The sequence below is a fragment of the Durio zibethinus genome, chromosome 23 (genome assembly GCF_047325235.1).
Source record: "Durio zibethinus cultivar Kanyao isolate XHJ-2024 chromosome 23, ASM4732523v1, whole genome shotgun sequence".
Classification (NCBI taxonomy): Eukaryota; Viridiplantae; Streptophyta; class Magnoliopsida; order Malvales; family Malvaceae; genus Durio; species Durio zibethinus.
The window spans coordinates 6,014,223-6,033,088 of NC_143184.1; the positions used below are offsets into that span (position 1 = coordinate 6,014,223).

An 18,866-nucleotide genomic window follows, 5' to 3' on the forward strand; every position below is an offset into this window, starting at 1 on the left:
GAAGTAAAAAGACCTGATGAATTTGCAGTTGAAATACTATTAATGTTAAAGCCTTACAGCAGTTTAGTCGATCATGGAAGGTTGTCAATAATGAATAATACAAGATTTAGAAGAGAAGACAATCACATCATCCTGCATTCATCTATGCCGATGTGCATGATTGCATGAAAATGGTTGTTTTGTCATTCATTCATCAACCTGATAAAAATTTTTCATCATTCTATTAACAGATGATATAGGCATTAAGGGCCAAGGACTCCAGTGAATTAGTAACTATACCTCATATTCAAGACTGAGCCAAAAGAGAAGCAATATAATCCAAATTTCACCGCTAGTGGTGTCTTCCAAAGATCTAATCTTTTGAAACCCGAACAACTATGCCAGTTGGTGTATGCACAGTTTTGAGATGACCAGATCCAATCAAGTCACGAGGGTGAAATCTCATATCAAAAGGAGATAATATCCAAAGGGGCCAACATCATCTCCTTATATGTCCTGCAATTTAAAAAAGAGAGGAGTTCCTTTCTTCCCTGAATCCGAGCAAAATAAAAACATGGTAAGTACAACACTGAAAGAGTAGAGGACCTAAAATTTAGATATCTTATTATAAAATTTAAAAGCATTCTATCTTTGCTACAAAAAAACAGCATCTAAATTATTCAAAGTTATTGGTAAAATACGAACTGTTTGAAAAGTTTTGGAGGATTTATGTATTTATACATGTAATTCATACCCAAGTCCAAATGTTTTGATATTACATCCTTCCTAAGTTCAGGCTCCTTCTGACATTTTAATTCGATGGAAACCAAATATGTGAAACCAAAAGTTTTGACTAGTGGGAACCCAAAATAGCATAAAAGGATTCAATGGGATTCTGCCTTAAATTTATGTTCAACTCCTTTTTGTAATCAGCAAAATCTAACATTCCATGTTAGAGTATAGTTTCAATTATGAGTTCGTATATTTATATTCCCAAGCACCTAATTCACAATATGCTCACAATAATCAATAAATCAAGGATAGACATTCTCCCCTTTGCCAAAGAAAAAAAAAACACCCATACTGCCTCACTGTCATAGGTGCTAACAGACCCGGTGAGTGAAAACATTTAAACTCACAGTGAACTTCGAAGGGATGGAATATAACAAGCAAATATTAACATCCCACTAGTTAGAGCGGGAAAATTAACAAAAAAATAGTTTATATACCTTGGAGAGGCCTTTCATTATTGAACCAATATTTGGGATTGCAAAGCAGTACATACTTGGATCAATCAAATGGCGAGTCTGAAAGGAACATGTCATTGTTAGAACAGGAACAGACTTGAGGGGAAATCAAACATGTTTAACAGCAATTATACTATAAGAGGAAAAGGGGAATAAAAAAACTAAGGAAATGCAATTGCATAAGTACCAGCTTGGGGAAATTAAAAGAAAAGAAGTAATAAAGAACCAAATATGCATTTAACACCTACCAGTATAAAATAAGCAAAAAGCACTTCCATGTGCACAGATTTGCACGTTTTCACTTGTCTATTCTAACAAACCCATTCAGATGGCATTCATAATATAGGATGTAATTCTAGTTTGATCAAATTACTGAATATATACAAAATCGATTTATGATGTAGGGAAAGAAATAGTCACAAAATATACAATATCCAAGCAAAGAATTTCAATAAACTGGAACAATATGAAAAATTCATCAGCAGCAAAGTTCACTTACAAGAAGGCTAGCATTGATAAGAAGGGATATGTGTTCACCTTTTACCCTTCCCCCTAGTGATAAGAGTTAAAACTGCAGCCAAGATAAGCAAAGCTATGAAACTATAGAGACAACATGCAAGCACATGCAAATGGTAACCCAAACAGATTATGGTAACAATATTCTGCAAAGAAAATTACTAAAAAAAGTAGAAAGAACATTAATCTGATGACAAGACGTTCATAAAACGTAAGACAATATCTTCTTAAGTAAGAAGAAAATTTCATGATATAAGATCTCTGAAGTCATCACATTTTACCCACATGTCACACACCCGTACACATATGAGTCTGCCACTATATAGACAACTTGATAATTAGTAAAACTCATAAATTGTTTAAAGTTTTCACATCACAACTAGTTGTCAAGTATGTCATATACACCACATGTACACAGACAATGCAACTAAAATACTAAATACATCAGCACCCAAATACTAAAATACTAAATGATGATGATGAAAACAACAACACATGATAATCAATGTCAAAAGTAAATTTCGGAATGCTCCTACAATACAAGATTACTTATTGGCTATAGATCCAAAATGATTACTTAAGGAAATGCTTTGAGCCACTTGAAATACAACACAATAGCCAATTTATCTGTAAAGGACATCCACAGATTAAACACTCAAAAGCTTTTTGTCATGTCAAATCTCCAAGTAAAAAGTAGGTGTGCCAAGAGATTAAAATTAGGTGCTAAAGTAGCATCAGAACCTAAGCCCTTTTTAAAAAATATGAATGCCTCTACCCAATCAAAGAAAAGGATAAGTGGGTCTGCCTATTCTATCTACCAAAATTCAATACAGTTAGAGACCAAAGAGAAAAAAACAAAAGACGGAGATCCAAACTAAAGATTAAACAGACTTGTAGTGGCTAGAATCTATTAATTTTTTAAATAATTTTGACTATAAGAGCCAATGTTTCCTCAAGGGGACTTTCAAGAAAATTCCTTATAAAGGGGAAAAATTAAGCTCACCACAATTGCAGGACATGCATGGTTAACAGAAAAAAAAAATTCATACAATGACTCAAAATTGTACTTGCAGAATGTAGTTGATGACAGAGGGTTCTGATAAACACAAAGTTAGTCTGTCTCAAAGCAGAGTACAATGTAAACGAACATCATAGTTCGTTGGTGTTTAGGTCACTCACAAGTTCTTGATGTTCAATGCTAGGTTCCAGCTTGGATTCAATACATGCACTGTAAACCATCTAAAACTTCAAGATCACCTTGTTTCCTTTCTTCCATGCAGTTGACAGCATGTTCTATGTGTACAAATAATATGGACAGAGAAAAACAGTCAAATGAAGCCTACATTATTAGCCTTGCAACAAAACAAGCATCCCTCACTAACAATACCAAGCACCATAAAGCCTAATACCTCAATCAGAGTCAGCCCAGATTATAAGTAACAGGCCCTCAGTTTGAACTAAGTGACATTAAAGTTGCAAACTAAACATGACAAGCTAATCATCCTTGATCAAACGAATTTAGAAACATCAATCAACCAACCTGTTTTTGATAATTATCTAAAAACATTATACCATGATCATCTTGTCCAGTATTTAGTTTGAAAACAAGCACTGCTTTCTCCCTACTTAGAGAGTGCAGAAAGAGAACATATAATATAAACCAAATGGAACTAAGTGGAAAAACTATTCTATAGATAAATGCAGGAGAGGAAGTTGCAAGAAATATTACATATCAAAGAAACTCCTAACAAAAAAGAAGATTTACATGCTCACTTCAGAAGAACCAGGCGCTCACTATTCAGATTGTTAGAAATCTTTTCTTATCATGTTTCAGTCACGAACATGTCCCAAATATCTATTTTACCAGGAAGCACATGATGTAAGCCTTGAAATGTACATGTCTAACTAAAACCTGCAAAATGGACATGGATCTACTTTGAACTTGGGGAGTAGCCGAGTGGGTGACTCCTTCTCCTGGGAAACCATGAAGCCTTAGAGAAATAGATAAAGTGCAGAAAATCCAAATACAATAAATATCTCATAGAATAAAGTCCAAAAACTTGGATCTACAATTAGAGGCTTCAGCGCAAAATGCGAGAGAATAACAGGCCACTCAACTAATGAAAACAAATATTCAATTAATAAAATACATTTTAGGCCAAACTTCAAATTGAATCATAGTTCAGGAACAATTTTGCATCCGAAATAATATTCCAAATTTGAAGGTTAAGGAACCAAACCTCTAGCTCTCTATCCACTTAAGTTCTGTTCTTTACTATGCTACACAATTGTGACTGTAAAATGAAATGTCGAATTGCAACCTTGAAACAGAACCAAATAAAATGAAAGAACTTTTTAAAAAAATGAAAAACAAATAAAATTACACATTGTAATTGAAAATAGCTATAATTATTTTTAGAAGAAAAGGTGAACCTTTAAGGAGAAGTATAGAGCTAGCCTTATCAATTTGAGGAAACTGAGATCGCATTATACGAAGCGCCACCAAAGTGTCGCTAAAGCTAAGATTCCTTCTCTGTGAAATTAGAAGCTATCAAGATCAACATTAGCTGAAATAGGAAAGGAAAAATTATACTATTTTGTTTGAGGGGTGAATTTTTGAACCGAGGGAAAGAGAATGATCAGGATCGCATATTTTCGGCATCGATCTCTTCTTCTCCATCTTCTCTTCTGCATTTTTCCCCTTTCTGCATCTTTAATCGAAGCTTAAAAAAAACAAACCCCCGAAATCTAATTTGGAACCCTAATCCAGCGGAAATTCGAACGTTGGTGCCAGGGCCCACCTCTCTATTTTGGAGCTTTCGGTTTAGTGACGTGTATTTATATATTTGTAATATAATGTTAAAAAATAAATCACTTTTATATTTTAAAATCTTAAAGCAATTTTCTTCTCTGATTAAAATAAAACTTTTTAATATTTTCAACAAGTAATATATTTTGAAAGATTTTTTATAGATAGTTTTGACTGAAAAAAAAAAAAAAAAAGAAAAGATTTATTCAAAATCTGAAACAAAACCCCCGATAAAACCGCCTTCTAAACCTGAATTTGAAACTAATTAAACGACAACCCTCATTGTCGTTAAACTTCGTCTCTGTCTCTGTCTCTGTCTTTGTCCCCTTCTCTGCTAACGCTCTCAGTGGAAAAAAAAAAAGAAAAAAGAAAAAGAACTGCCCTTTTTTGCTTTTCCAAAAAGTTTGTTCAGTAGTTCAGTCCGCTCTCACGTGCCTTTTCCTCTTTTAGCACCCTTTTTTTCCTTTACAGGTAAGTAAAGGTCCTAAAGGATACATGGTACCAACATGCAAAATTTTCCAACTTTTTTTTAAATGTATATTTATAATTAATTCAGTTGTTAATTATCTCTTCTTCTTTTTTCGCTTTTTTGCGCATGTTGCCGAAAGCATTTCTTTTTTGTTTGATAATTTTTTATTATTTTAAGGTGTAAAAATATTGAAGCTTTGAAAGACTGTAGTGGGTGTATTGGATCTCTCATTCTATCTCAAAGCTTTAATTTTTGGGATTTCAAATTGTAGATGACAATGCAACTGTCGGTGCTTTACTAGTTACTAGTACTGCTACATTTGATTCCTTTCTTTTTTGTATTTCCCTTTTTGCCCCCTAATTTGTTCTTCACTTGTGCTATAGTATTAATCACCAATTTCAATGCTTTGATTTGTTTATTTACTGAAACTGGGAATCTGGGTCTGTTTCTCTTTTTACACTGCAAGAATTTTCTTTTCTTCTTTTAAGGTAATATGAAGTCTTTTTGAATGTTGTTGCTTTGTTATTTATTTCACTGTCAATGTTTGTTTAATGTCTTCGATTGGATTCAATGCCTTATAAATGGTCTTATTTCATACATTCATTCATTGGAATCAGTGATTTTTAATTTATTTATAGCTGAGAAGCTTATGGGTTATGTTGGTTTGTGGTTCAATTGCTTTTGAAATTTTGTAATTTTTTTGTCAGGTGAATTTGCAAGTTGGGAAGATTCAAAGATACTTCTAATTTGAGGTATTTTCTGAGTGAGATATTATTGATTTGGTTGTTTGGATGTTAAATCCATTGTTGATCTTTTGAATCCTATAATTTGGTTTGTAAAGATTCTGACTCTGCATGTTGAAGTAAAGTAGAAACGAGATTCTTTTTACTCTTTCTTCTTTGTTTGCCCTAAAAAGATATGACAAGGGGAAGAGCTGATGTGAATCCAAAAAAACGGTAGTCACTTGGATAGTAGTCTTGGTTATCTGTTGTGGTTGCTTCTATGCATATACTCGAAGCCACGGTTCACCTGGACTTGAGTATGGAAGTAAATCTTTGAGGAAATTTGGTTCTTCCTATTGGCGTGGGGATGAAGAAACCGCTGACTCTTCTGCTAAGCTAGATGAAGTTGGAGATGATGGTGTTATACTAAAGAGTTTTCTAGTGAGTGAAATTTATATGAGCCAATTTCTGTACAATTTTGAACCTATATTTGTTTATGGATTACCTGATATATATATATATATATATATTTTGCTGTCAAAGGTTTGTGATGATCGACATTCCGAGCTAATTCCTTGCCTAGACAGGAATCTTATATAACAGACACGATTGAAGTTGGATTTGTCTGTGATGGAACACTATGAAAGACATTGCCCACAGCCTGAAAGATGCTACAATTATTTGATTCGTCCTCCACCTGGATACAAGATGAAGTCTTGCTCTAGTTTCCTACATTAAATGGAATTAGGAAAAGTTCCATATGTTTCTTACCATGCAGATTAAGGCATCATAAAGTTTTTGGTTCTTGATGGTTTCAGATCCCTATCAAGTGGCCCAACAGCAGGGATGAGGTATGGAAAGCAAATATACCACATACCCAACTTGCAACAGGAAAATCCGACCAGAATTGGATGGTTGTCAAAGGTGACAAGATTGTATTTCCTGGAGGAACTCACTTCCATTGTGGGGCAGACAGGCATATTGCTTCAATGGCAAATGTAAGCAATTTGTCCTGTTCAGGAAGGAAAAAGGAAAAAAAAGGTCATTTGACTATATGAAACTTTCACTCTGATGAATACAGCAATAATCATATTCATGTTTTCAACTGGCAGATGCTAAACTTTCCAAACAAATTTTAAACAATGAGGGAAATCTCAGAACAGTTTTTGATGTGGGTTGTGGAGTTGCTAGTTTTGGAGGATACCTGCTTTCGTCTGATATCCTTGTGATGTCTTTAGCAGCAAATGATGTTCATCAAAACCAGATCCAGTTTGCTCTGGAGAGAGGAATTCCTGCATATCTTGGTGTCTTAGGGACAAAGAGGCTTCCTTACCCAAGTAGATCTTTTGAACTTGCGCATTGTTCTCGTTTTAGGATTGATTGGCTTCAAAGGAAAGGAATCCTTCTTTTGGAGCTAGACAGGGTACTCAGGCCAGGAGGTTATTTTGCCTATTCATCTCCTGAAGCATATGCCCAGGATGAAGAAGATTTGAGAATTTGGAGAGCAATGAGTGCCCTTGTGGAGCGAATGTGTTGGAAGATAGCCGCTAAAAGGAATCAAACTGTTATTTGGGTCAAACCCCTGACAAATGACTGTTCCATGCAACGAGAGCCTGGTACTTATCCTCCCATGTGCAAATCTGATGATGATCCAGATGCTGTGTGGGGTGTTCCAATGGAAGCTTGTATCACTCCTTACTCCAGTCGTGAGTACCTCTGCCCTTTGTTTCATATATGTCTCATCTGATGTCTGTTTTGTCTATCCAAGAGCTATTGCTACATAAATGTTGTAGACAATTTTGAAGTTCCAGTGAATTTAGACTAAAGTAAGTACTTATGATCACTTATCATCTGCAAGCTAGAATTAAACATGGACTACGGCTAAATATAAGTGCCGAAGAGAATAGAAAAGTAAAACTTACAAGGACTTTAGACTAGCTTCGAAGCCATTATTTTAGAAAGAAAAGCATACTTTAGAGTATAGTCACTCTTGTAGTCCTTTCCAATGAGATTCTCTAATTACCTAGTGCAATCTTCTGGTATCTTAATGTTATTTATGCATATGTAAGTTCTATAAACTATATGCAGAAAGGCAGAATTAAGCACACATTAATGATTGATTTTCTATTTACTCTTTTGCAAGTTATGACAATTAGAGACTTAAACCTCTATTATCACTATTAAATAAATTGGAGAATTCTCTTTTAGCTGTCCAATATAAAATGTTTATTTCACAAAAGAAACATCGCTCTGCTCGTAACTTGCTTTCGTATTGCATTATAAGCAGTTTCCATGCTGGAAGAGATTAATATTGGAAGTGGACATGCTCTTTCGATCCAATCAGAAATTCGGAGAGCAAGAGGGAGTGGGTTGGCTCCTTGGCCTGCTCATTTGACTACACATCCCCGTCTTGCTGATTTGGGCTACTTTGATGAAATGTTTGTAAAGGACATGGTAATCTGTCACAAGATTTCTACATGTTTATATGTGCATGATATGTGCATTTATAAGCAAATGCATGCATGAAGAAACTGGCTTATGGCCGGGTATGTGTTGCAGGAGGTTTGGCAGCGAAGAGTTGAAAACTATTGGAATCTCAACATATTGAGTCTGATACAGTGAGAAACTTAATGGACATGAAGGGAAACTTGGATTCATTTGCTGCTGCTCTGAATAACAAAAATGTTCGGGTTATGAATGTGGCGCCCGAAGATGGACCTAAAACTCTCAAAATAATATATGAAAGTGGCCTAATAGGAACTGTGCATAACTGGTATGTTAAGAATTTTAATTAGACAATTAATTTGATTTTGTTAGTTTAATATGTAACTGCTTTCTCTTAGTAGTCCTGCTTCGAGAGAAAAGGAAAGGAGATGGATATGATTTCAGCAAGGTCAATACTTGCTTAGTTTTATCAGGGGTCATATAGAACATTAGGCCAGGGTCTAGACTCCATTCGTTCCAAGAAACCAAATTGTTATAGTTCCTAGATTGAAAAAGTTATTAACAGCTAATAGGATATTGAGTAACCGACTGTTGCAATCATCAGAAATGTTCTAAGCCCTTTACTTATTCTTTACCAAAGTGCATGCAGTTTATCCCATGAACAAATGAAGGAGCTGGCAAGGAATAACCTGTCTTAAAGAGATGCGCCCGCGCCCCACTCCCACCCCCCCCCCCCCTTTTTTTTTCTTTTTTCATATATTTCATTTTGATCTGCCTTGAAGTGTCCTATTTGTTGCTAAAATTCCTATGTCCGGAAACTGACACGTGTGAAGCTTCTCAACTTGTCCAAGAATTTATGATCTCCTTCATGCTTGGACTGTCTTCTCGGATATTGAAAGGAAAGACTGTAGCATTGTGGATTTATTAATAGAAATGGACCGTATCTTGAGGCGTAAAGGTTTCATCATTGTTCATGATAAGCGATCAATAGTGGAGTTGATAAAGAAATATTTTGGAGCATTACCCCGGGAATCAGTGGCAACAGCCGAATCTCAGCTGGACTCTGAGCAAGATGAGGATGATGTAGTGGTGTTCATAATTCAAAAGAAAATGTGGCTTACAAGTGAAGGCCTTAAGGAATCGGAATAAGACTTCCAAGTTTCAATTCAGGTGAAGCCTTCATTTCATTTCATATATATTAAGTCGTATATCATTGAAGGCTTGCCAGATACAATGCCAAGCAGATTTCTACAATTTTTTTTTTCTTTAGCCTTTTCTGTTCTTTCATTTATCTTCAATCTTCACTGTAGAACATATCCAGAATTTTGACTCTATATTCTTTTATTTTATTTTCTTTATTTTTTTAGCAATTTATTTTCGTTAAATCCTTGGACTGTAAGATAATTATTCTTTCATCAATTAATTTCTTTGATTAAAATGCATGATTAGGCTTCTCTCAAGAGATCCATTGTTCAATAGCCTCGCTGCTTCTATGATAGTCAGAAAAAGCGATCTTCTCTCTATGTACATATCTTCAAAATGATTTAGTACTTCAATTTATTGTCGGAAATTTGAAAAAAAATTTGAAAGATAAAGAAGGAACATAAAAAGTATAAGCTGGAACTATTTATGTTCATTAAAACATTTGGTCCTTACTGGCAAAAAAAAAGGTCATCAATTTCACCTATTTTTGAAGGAGTTTTCACCTTTTTTAAATATGAACAAAACAGAACACGCTAATTTGGTTTAACATATAATTTTACTCATGAACTTTTAATGATTATATTTGAATTGTTTTTAGATCAAGCATTTTGCATTATTGAACATCTGAAATTTTATTTTGGTAAAATATTTTGCATCACTAATTGACACTATTGATCAAAATGTTAACATACCAACTAATAAAAATGTACGTCATGATATTATTAATTATTTTTTATTAACAAAATTAATGTGAGAAAATACTTAATAAAAACAAATTTTGAATATCTAATCATAAATTTTTTCTGTAGATATATTAAATAATTCGAAAACTAAATCACACGTTAACCCTTTTAAATTAGAAAGATTTTTTAATCATAAGCCACTTCCTATTGGTGTCAGTCATGCGGTAAACGCTTTAACTCGTAACATTTTTTTGACGTGACACTAATTACTAAGATTGTCAAAATGAGCCTACAAAATTGAGTTGACATGTCTGAGACAAAGCTGTTGTCCAAAGAGAAAACTCTTTTTCTTGCATCACTCTTGTAAAAGGAATTCTTCGTTCATATGATCTCAGGCAGATTTCAACTTGGCTGATGTTGCAGCCAGATGGGAAAGGATTCTATGTCCAACGAACATGAGGAAAACTCCCAAGAGGCCAACTAGTTTCAGTGTTTGAAATAGATCCAACTGCACACACAAGATAAATAGAAAGTCAATGATAGAATCAATATATATAAAAGAAAAAAAAATGGTAATTGACTTTGCTCAGGAGTGCAGTTTAAGTGTATAACAATAATAATAATAATAATAATAATAATAATAATTGCAATACTAACCTTCAACCAGAAAAGCACGTAGAGCAACAGAACTGCCCCAATGCCACCATGGAAGAGAATGGCAAATGTGGCAGGTACGGCTCCGGTAGGAAAGTTCTTCAGATTCACCCCTAATCGCAACAGCTGTCAAAGCAAACAAAATTCACCCGGTAAGGATTAAAAAAACAGTTCGAAAATAGCTTAAGCAAATACTGCTAATACTAACATATGCATGCATGCAAGACCTAGCCAGAAACAGTTGAAAATTATGCCTTCAAAAGTGCAATCCCCAATACCTTAACAAGCAAGACTGCTGGATTCTCCGACTGAGATCACTTAACAAGCTCCAAGAATACTATTGAAATGAAAAGCCTTTCCTTTCCCAGGCCAGAGACCAAAGAGCTTAATAGCCCCCAAAACCTCATGTCAAAGACTCTTCTTTTTTACAGCCTAATAAATCCTTGTTTCTAAGCCATGAAGCACCCAGAGAACAGAGATATGCAACATGCCACAAACACACAGAAACACGAGTTTTGAGAATAGGGTCCAGAAGAAATGTTGATTCAAGCCACTGAATTAAAATATCAAACAAATTTAGGGTAACACCAGTCTTGAATTTTTAACCAGAACCCAAGCCAATATCAAACAATTTTATCAAGCATAAAAGGTTAAAAAAATAAATTAATTAAAAATTCAGATATCAGTAACTTCCTGGTTAAATGAAAATAAAAAAAGAAACAGCACATACAAGACTCACCCCAATCAAGAATCCAAGTAATGGCAAGATGGTAAGACCCAGGAAAGCAAGAGAAAGCTCCTTTGGTGGAAGCTTTTCAGGAGCCCTAAAGATGTGTGTTATTTCTGCTTTGGGCCCATATCTTGAGTAAGGATCGACGGGCTGTGGAGGAGGGCGGGGTGCCTTCTCAGGTGGTTCTGGTAGATCTACCTCAATATGTCCAATAGCTCGTAATAAAGAGTTCTCCTGAAGAAAGCAATATATATATATATATATATGTATATGTATGTGTATATATATATATATATATATATATATTATTCCAACATATTTGTGGACTCATACAAATTGAGAATTTTAAAGAGCAAAAGCAACACTTACCATAACAGCATCACCAACAGTGAGCTCAATGTCATATCTACCTGAGAGGTAGAAGAACTTCTCAACCAGACTAAGAAAATTCTACAAGACAAGTCATAAAGGATTAATATAAAAAACCAAAATTCAATAAAGAATATAAAACTGAATATTCATCTGAATAGTAATTTCAAATCTTAAAATAGGTGCATTATAAGCTGAGCCAGCTTGAAGAAAACTTATTTGGGAACAGCTCCTAATAATAATATAAAGCTATAGATGTCTTCTTGTTTCCAAATGAAAAGAGTCATTATCATGTGCCATAAGAAATAAGAGAAATCTCAAATGATACTAGATACTAATAACATTTTAAGTGTCATAAACCCCAGAATAATACTTAACCTATGAAAAAAAAGATACTTAACTAGAATTATCTCAAACTGTTTTCCAGAGTTTCCAACCACAAAGATGTGCTCAACCTTGCTTTCATGTCTCAACTTGAGCAAAGCCTGCAAGCCACCATACTCAGCATCAAACTGATGCAAAGAATATCATTCATTTAAAATGAAGACAAGCAGAAGGTTGAACCTGATGTGGCTTAAAAGCACGTCCATGAGGAGTTGTCAACTGAAAGGATAGACGCAACTTCTGAAGGTGATTTGCTGCTAATGATACAGTATTTTGTCCAGCTAAATCTAGCCTATATTTATAGGATGTAAGAGTAAGACCATGAACAAAAAAAAAATGGTCTGGGTTCAGTTGAAAAAAAAAATCAAACACACTAGGCACTAACTTATACAGATACCAAAGACAGTCATCAATTATATCAATTATAGGTATGATAAAAACCAACAAAATATAAGCAAAAGAAATATATAACATACTTTTTCTGTGTTTCTATGCTCCCAAGATCACTGTCAAGAACTGTAATTTCTGCATTTTCAATTTTGATAAGTCCTGTCACAAATATCGGTACTTTTGTTTGGCTTCCCGTAACATAAATCTTTTCATGATCAGGTTCATGAAACACAATCTACAAAAATTCAAATTTTGTATGTAATGGAAAGCCAGATGAACATAAAACTTCAATCTATGAATAGGTTACAACAACAATACCTCAAAAACAAATGTATAACTTCCAACATCAATACTTTTTGGCAAGTTGTTCAAGATATGTACCACAGTTCCAGTGTCAAACTTAAGTTCCTGCATTTCATAATATTTATAAACATTGAATCAAATTAAACAAAATAAAAAATGCAAAAGTAAAACTTGTATGCAGCAGAAATTACATCCAACAAAATGAACACTACTTGAGGAAACAACAGACCTGGCTTTCAACTGGAGATGCATCCTTTGAACTAGAACTAAAAGCTTCCACAAGCTTCACTGTTAGAGGTGGTGCATTTGAACCAAGCACAGTGTTAACTCTAACCTGTTATATTCAAAAAGAAGAAGTAAAAGTCGGTATAATAAAACCCTATCAACCAGATTAAATGATTTCAAATCTGGTATAAACCAAAGAGGCTTAAGAATGTGAATGCAAATGAATAAAGGGTTGAAAAGCAAGTCAACGCACCACCAATATACATCATGAATTCGATTCAGTTGAATGAGACATGAAAAAAGATCCTTTTAGATAAAAATACCAGTCAGCATACACTAAGTCAAATGGCATAAGCATCTTCATGAAGATCTAAAACTACTGTGTACTTATGAAGCAAAATAGAAATGCCACTAACACTAATACCATTAATACTTGGGTGGTAGGTTTCTGCCACTTAGGGGAATTTAAGTCACTACTTGTTCATGTCAAGGATTTAACTTCAGACAAACCTGGAGTGAGTCTTTTTTAGTCAATGAAAGCACCGTAGAAGGAAGTGATAGGATTAGTGGGATAGAAACCCTGCATGACAAGTGAAATTTAAGATCTATTAACTCCAGAGCTTCATTATACAAAACCAAAGAAAGAAGGTAACATAGCACACTAAAATATTAGTCGTCTCCTGGAGTCTCAAAAGATAAAAAGCAAGTTGAAAAACATGTTTACAAACACTTAGCTCAATTCTCAATTCACCAAATAAAGCTAAAACTTCTGCAAACTAGAGGTATAGAGCTACACAAACAAGAATGTTCATAATTTCTTGCTTTCTTTCAAGGATCAACTAGAAAGTGTATTGTTCAAGAGTGATAAAAACTCAAGAAAGGTTAACATATCACAGTTGTAAGAAGCAATTGAAATAGTTCCATAGCATGGTAGCAGAAAGAAAACTAATATCATCCTGAAATTATATTAAATAAATAAAAATACATTAAAACTGCCAAAACAAAAACCTTGCCTGTTGCTTTCCAAACAAGCTAAGGAGTCTATTTGATTGAACAAATCTTTGGCGTCGCCAGGAACTCCAATACCAAGGAAGAATTTAGCCAATCCAAGCATTTTGTCCCGTGGAAGCTGCAGAAATAAACCAGAAGCATTAGAATACATTCAAAAGAAAAAAAAAAAAACATAAGTGGGCTAAAAATGCAGCATGAGCAAGCTCTTCCTACGGACATTGAGACTTCCGGCAGTCACTGCTGCAAACGCTGTTAGCCCTCTAACAACAGATGAGGTGGTTGATAAAGAACCTTGATGTTCACGACCATCAACAAGTTTATCATCAAAGTAAAGGGCCCCATCATCTGAAAAAAGAGATAACTTAATAAAAAGAGAACGAATAAAAAAAAATTTTCAAACTATTCATCATTTTTTTCATTGAGAGATGATCAATGGAAGTAGAAGGAGAAAAAAGATTTTGAATAAAAATAGAACCAAGAAAATAGAACAAAAAAAAAATTGGAAAAAAAAGGAGAAAATATACATACCGTATTTCTCAATACTGTCAAAAAGTTTGCTTATATCATTCTTTAGAGTACTGATCTGCCAACAGTAAGCAAATATATATTATGGAAGGCCCAACTAACAATAAAAATGGTTGACAGACAGATAAAAAACAATAGAAATAACCATTAAGACGAAAGCAAACCTTGCTCACCAGCAAAAAGATAATTCCATATCAAAAGAAGACATCATACGACTAAATGAAGTAATAAATGAAAACATTTAAAAGTTCCTAGAAATGTTGATTATTATGAGTTCATTTAACATCCCTATGCAGCTTAATATAGTTTCTGGAATTCAATCAGTCGGCTTAGAGTTTTAGTGAAGGCCTCATAACTACGGAAACTGATAGTTCTATGCTTACAAGAAGGATAATCCCCTTTTCCTTACAGGAGTTCTAACATAGCCCTCATCAACACATGAAGGATAATCAACAATCCACTTTACCTCAACACAATAATTTAATAATTAAATTAACACCCAAAAGAATTGGATATCTGGTAACATGTACAAATCTTTAATTGCATTGCTTTAAAAAAACATGAATTAAGATCTATCCACATCTATGAGCTAGATATCCCACATGATATGGTTAGAAAATGAAGTAAAATGTTTATATATATATATATATATCTATATATATATATAGACACACACACACACAGAGCTAATTTATAAATATAGGACAAGAAAATAATCAATCCAGAAACTGCAAATTTTATACAGCTAAAAAACTGCAATTGACTCAAAAAAAGGGACAAATGAAGATGAATGGGAGAACATTTTATCATCCATCTAGAGCTGATTAATGATTTAGATTCATAAATTGGTCAAAACTTTTACCAGATCAAAGCAAGCAACATTACAACTCACCAAAGATTCGTCAAGTTCTGAAGATGCCAATGAAACAATTCCAGCAAGTGTTTCAAGTGCTATTCCTGCAAGAATATGACAAGCCTAAATGAATAATTAATAGTAAATGGAAAGAAGAATATGACCAAAATTTATTGAAGAGCTAAAATCTGTAATAGAACGAAAACGCTAAATCGTGGTTATGGGTGGACATTGTCTTTGAAAAACAAGTTTTAGAATCTAGATAAGTCTTTACCAGCAGCAAAGGCACTAGACTCAGGATTATTTGAACTATAACGCCACCTGCCATCACTCTGGCTGAAAGCCTGGAAACAATTTGTAACATAAAATCAATCATTCATGACAAATATATGTTGCAACTTAAATCAGGCCATAGAGGTTGGCTGAAGTGAGAAAGTTAATGAAAATATAAGAATGGAAGTTTGTGTCAATTCAAATTGAGCCTCCTCCACAAACCCAAATCTCACAACATCAACTAGTCATACTGAAATGGTAGGCCTCAGCCTGCCTGTCTATCTGGAGAGGCCGAGAACCATATCTTAACCTCACAATAAAACTAAATCTAGTTATAGCAACAAACCTTGACAGAGCGGAAAACTCCCTCAGCATCAGCAAGATGAACATCAGCTTTGGAACTCTGATCCAGGAAGACAAACAATGCATTAGAAGGTAGAGGGAAATATGAAACAACTTAAATATAGAATCTGTAGAAAAAAACCAGGTGAAAAAGGTCTTTTGCCAACATAACAAACTGATGCAAATTTAGTACCATATAAATCATCTAGAAAACTCATTAAATTTATTAAATTGCATGAATAAAAATGAAGTGCATCATAATAACAAGTATCCTGCATTTATTCATTACCTTGATAAGTACCAAACCTCCTACCGAATAGTAGAAGTCAAGCAACGAACTTGCACCTTTGACGGCAGCATTAAGTCTTGTAATAATGGCCTTTTGCAAAGTATAAAAGAAAGCAAAAATTTTAAGCACTAGGGTTAAACAAAGTTAGAAGCTCTTGAACCACATGTCAGCAAGCAAAATTCATATAATACCTGAGAAGCTTTCTCGTTTATCTTGCATTTCGCTATGCTATTAACCTTTAAAGCATAGAAAAGATCTTTTTGAGTTGAAGATGATGGCCCAACAGTTTCCGAAATTGAATGGCAAACTGTGGCGGTTACATCAGGCGTTTTTTCAACTCCAAGAACCTCAAATGTTCTTAGTGCCTCGTATGTCTCTTCTAAGCTGGTGATATCAATTACATCAAATAAGATAGGCATTCCTAAAACCTCATTCTGAGAGATCTCTATTCTACTTCCAAATCGAAAACAAAAAAAACTAAAATATCAAATTTCTCATCACTGAAATAAAAATAAATAAATTTAACTAAGTTTGACCTTCAAGTATTTATTCTCTATTTTCTCCTAATTTCTTTCCTTAAGAACCAAACGGAGAAATAAAGAAATGGCGTGCTAAAACAGAGTTGGGTCTAAGAAAACCTTTTGAAGGATCCATGGTCAGGAGTGAAGAGCTCGAGAGCGGCAGATCGATGAGAATCGGAGATCGGTTGAAAAAGCGAAGCGGGTTCGCAGATCGACACGAAGAGAAAGAGAACCAGAAATCCAGCTAGACTTCTGGCCATTACCTGCAATTAAAATTCAACACATACGCAGTCGGTCAACCGCCTAAAGCATGACGTTTGTTTCTTGCAAATAAATTTTTTATAGGATTTGAAAATGCAAATGAAATTAAACATAATTTGGGAAACCTAGGGTTTAGAAATAGTTAGATCGAGAAAAAGGAAAATGTACCAGAAATGTGGAAGAAATTTTTCTGCGTTTTTTGGTGAAGTCTTCGCAGTCTTCGCTATGCGCAAAGTGACCGAGTGAGTTTGGATTGGCTCTGTACGTCAGTAGTAGGAAGAAAAAAAAAAAATTTACGCAATTTTGCGTGGATATTTCGAACTTGGCCCAACAGGTTAAGATCCGGATTAAATGGGGCCCGAGTTTCAAAGAGTAAGCTGCAACCCACAGCCATAAGACCGGATTTATATCCTGCTTATATTTCTACATGGACCCAAAAAAAATCAGAGGTCCACCCAATAAAGCCAAACCTTAGCCACCGGACTCAGTTGCTTAATTTGGTATCAATGAAAATAAGCCTTGGACCAGAAAACAGGCCCAATTGCCCAAAATTACTTTACCAAGTATCAAATCGACTTTTTTTAAAACAACCTTAGGATCCACCTCTTCCCTTTGAGAGTGGTTAACGTTTCAATTAAGATAAAAGAGATTGTATTCGCACGCTAATAATTATATTCTTGAATCAAATTATTTAAATATTTATTAGTAAATTATTTTTTTGTCTTTCATATAGTCTTTTTCATTATCTTCTCTTCTTATTATTATTTTTTTTTTCAATAATCATCAATATCTGATTAAAATTAATAACCAAAATTTATAAAAATATTTGTAATATTTTGTACACTGCCACATGTACCAAACCTGTGAATTCAAACTCTGCTCCACCAACTACTACGTGTCAATTTCCTACTGGCTAAATCTAAACAAGGTTAGAATTTTTTAGTAGACCATTTTAATGAATGAACTATATCCTGCATGGAAGTACCGCGAAAAGCACCGGGACCTCCGTGCTTCTTCAGTTTTCCAAAGTCCCCAAAAATGGCGGAGCAAGCTTGTTGTAGATCTGGAAAAGAGGAAACTGGAAATTTGAAAAGCATTAGAGTATGCGTAGCGAGAATGGATTTACTTGATTTGTTTAAGGAGAATGCCTATGTCTGCAGGTGGTGTCTTGTTTTTTCTGTTAATAAACATTGCTCTAAGCATGATATTGTTGAAGAGCTGGAAGATGAGAGATTAGATATGAATATGATGCTGAAATCCTCACTATCTATAATATTTTTAGGAAAAGGATATAACTGTTGATATAGCTCCTCATTATCTGATACATTTCTTTCTGCAACAATTAGTAAAGTTGACAATTTCGTTTTTATTACAGTCTTGCCATTTGATTTTAGCATTGGCTCTCATATCCAATTGCTAACCACATGTTGACCATAGATGTTCTTGTAGTATTTAAGTACTTCCATCGATGATTGCACCATCATTCATAAGACCAATATGTCATATATGGTTCGTGAGAGGAGCCACAATCGTAAATGCAACCCATATTTTTTTATGGGTTGGAGACATGGGCAATACATCTGGCTTGCATCCAGCATGTGAATTGAAGAGACCTGAGAAGTTGACAGAAGCTAATGAGTTGAAAAGCTCAGAAAATTTGCTT

General features: G+C 34.3%; 1 protein-coding gene and 2 pseudogenes across 3 annotated transcripts; 1 reads left to right on the plus strand and 2 right to left on the minus strand.

Moving 5' to 3' along the window:
- Window positions 1–4,818, minus strand: LOC111314323 (uncharacterized; annotated as a pseudogene). Its single transcript, XR_016332452.1, has 8 exons — window positions 4,365–4,818; window positions 4,176–4,275; window positions 3,983–4,063; window positions 2,922–3,035; window positions 1,726–1,797; window positions 1,209–1,286; window positions 280–530; window positions 1–198 (listed from the first exon to the last, which is right to left on the minus strand). The product of XR_016332452.1 is annotated as an uncharacterized LOC111314323 (transcript).
- A 306-nt stretch (window positions 4,819–5,124) lies between these two features.
- LOC111313088 (putative methyltransferase PMT3) lies at window positions 5,125–9,630 on the plus strand (annotated as a pseudogene). The gene is made up of 7 exons (XR_016332453.1): window positions 5,125–6,183; window positions 6,286–6,448; window positions 6,559–6,740; window positions 6,855–7,448; window positions 8,030–8,196; window positions 8,302–8,515; window positions 9,021–9,630. The product of XR_016332453.1 is annotated as a putative methyltransferase PMT3 (transcript).
- A 536-nt stretch (window positions 9,631–10,166) lies between these two features.
- Window positions 10,167–17,447, minus strand: LOC111314325 (dolichyl-diphosphooligosaccharide--protein glycosyltransferase subunit 2-like). The gene is made up of 20 exons (XM_022915549.2): window positions 17,372–17,447; window positions 17,060–17,205; window positions 16,613–16,805; window positions 16,422–16,511; window positions 16,137–16,193; window positions 15,792–15,861; window positions 15,557–15,621; window positions 14,668–14,722; window positions 14,357–14,484; window positions 14,142–14,257; window positions 13,639–13,708; window positions 13,133–13,237; window positions 12,919–13,008; window positions 12,687–12,835; window positions 12,391–12,502; window positions 12,228–12,311; window positions 11,827–11,907; window positions 11,467–11,691; window positions 10,731–10,853; window positions 10,167–10,581 (listed from the first exon to the last, which is right to left on the minus strand). Exons 2-20 carry the CDS (start codon window positions 17,200–17,202, stop codon window positions 10,465–10,467), a joined length of 2,073 nt encoding a protein of 690 aa, XP_022771284.2. The 5' UTR covers window positions 17,203–17,205; window positions 17,372–17,447; the 3' UTR covers window positions 10,167–10,464.
- Window positions 17,448–18,866: the final 1,419 nt, after the last annotated feature.

What these genes read in the sequence shown, in the direction of transcription:
- LOC111314325 (XM_022915549.2), bottom strand. Translation starts at nt 17,202, where the DNA reads ATGGCCAGAAGTCTAGCTGGATTTCTGGTTCTCTTTCTCTTCGTGTCG. An exon ending in TAAACGAGAAAGCTTCTCAG is followed by an intron (nt 16,512 to 16,612) that starts GTATTATATGAA and finishes ACTTTGCAAAAG; the next exon opens with GCCATTATTACAAGACTTAA. An exon ending in CTGTTGGTGATGCTGTTATG is followed by an intron (nt 11,692 to 11,826) that starts GTAAGTGTTGCT and finishes TGCTTTCTTCAG; the next exon opens with GAGAACTCTTTATTACGAGC.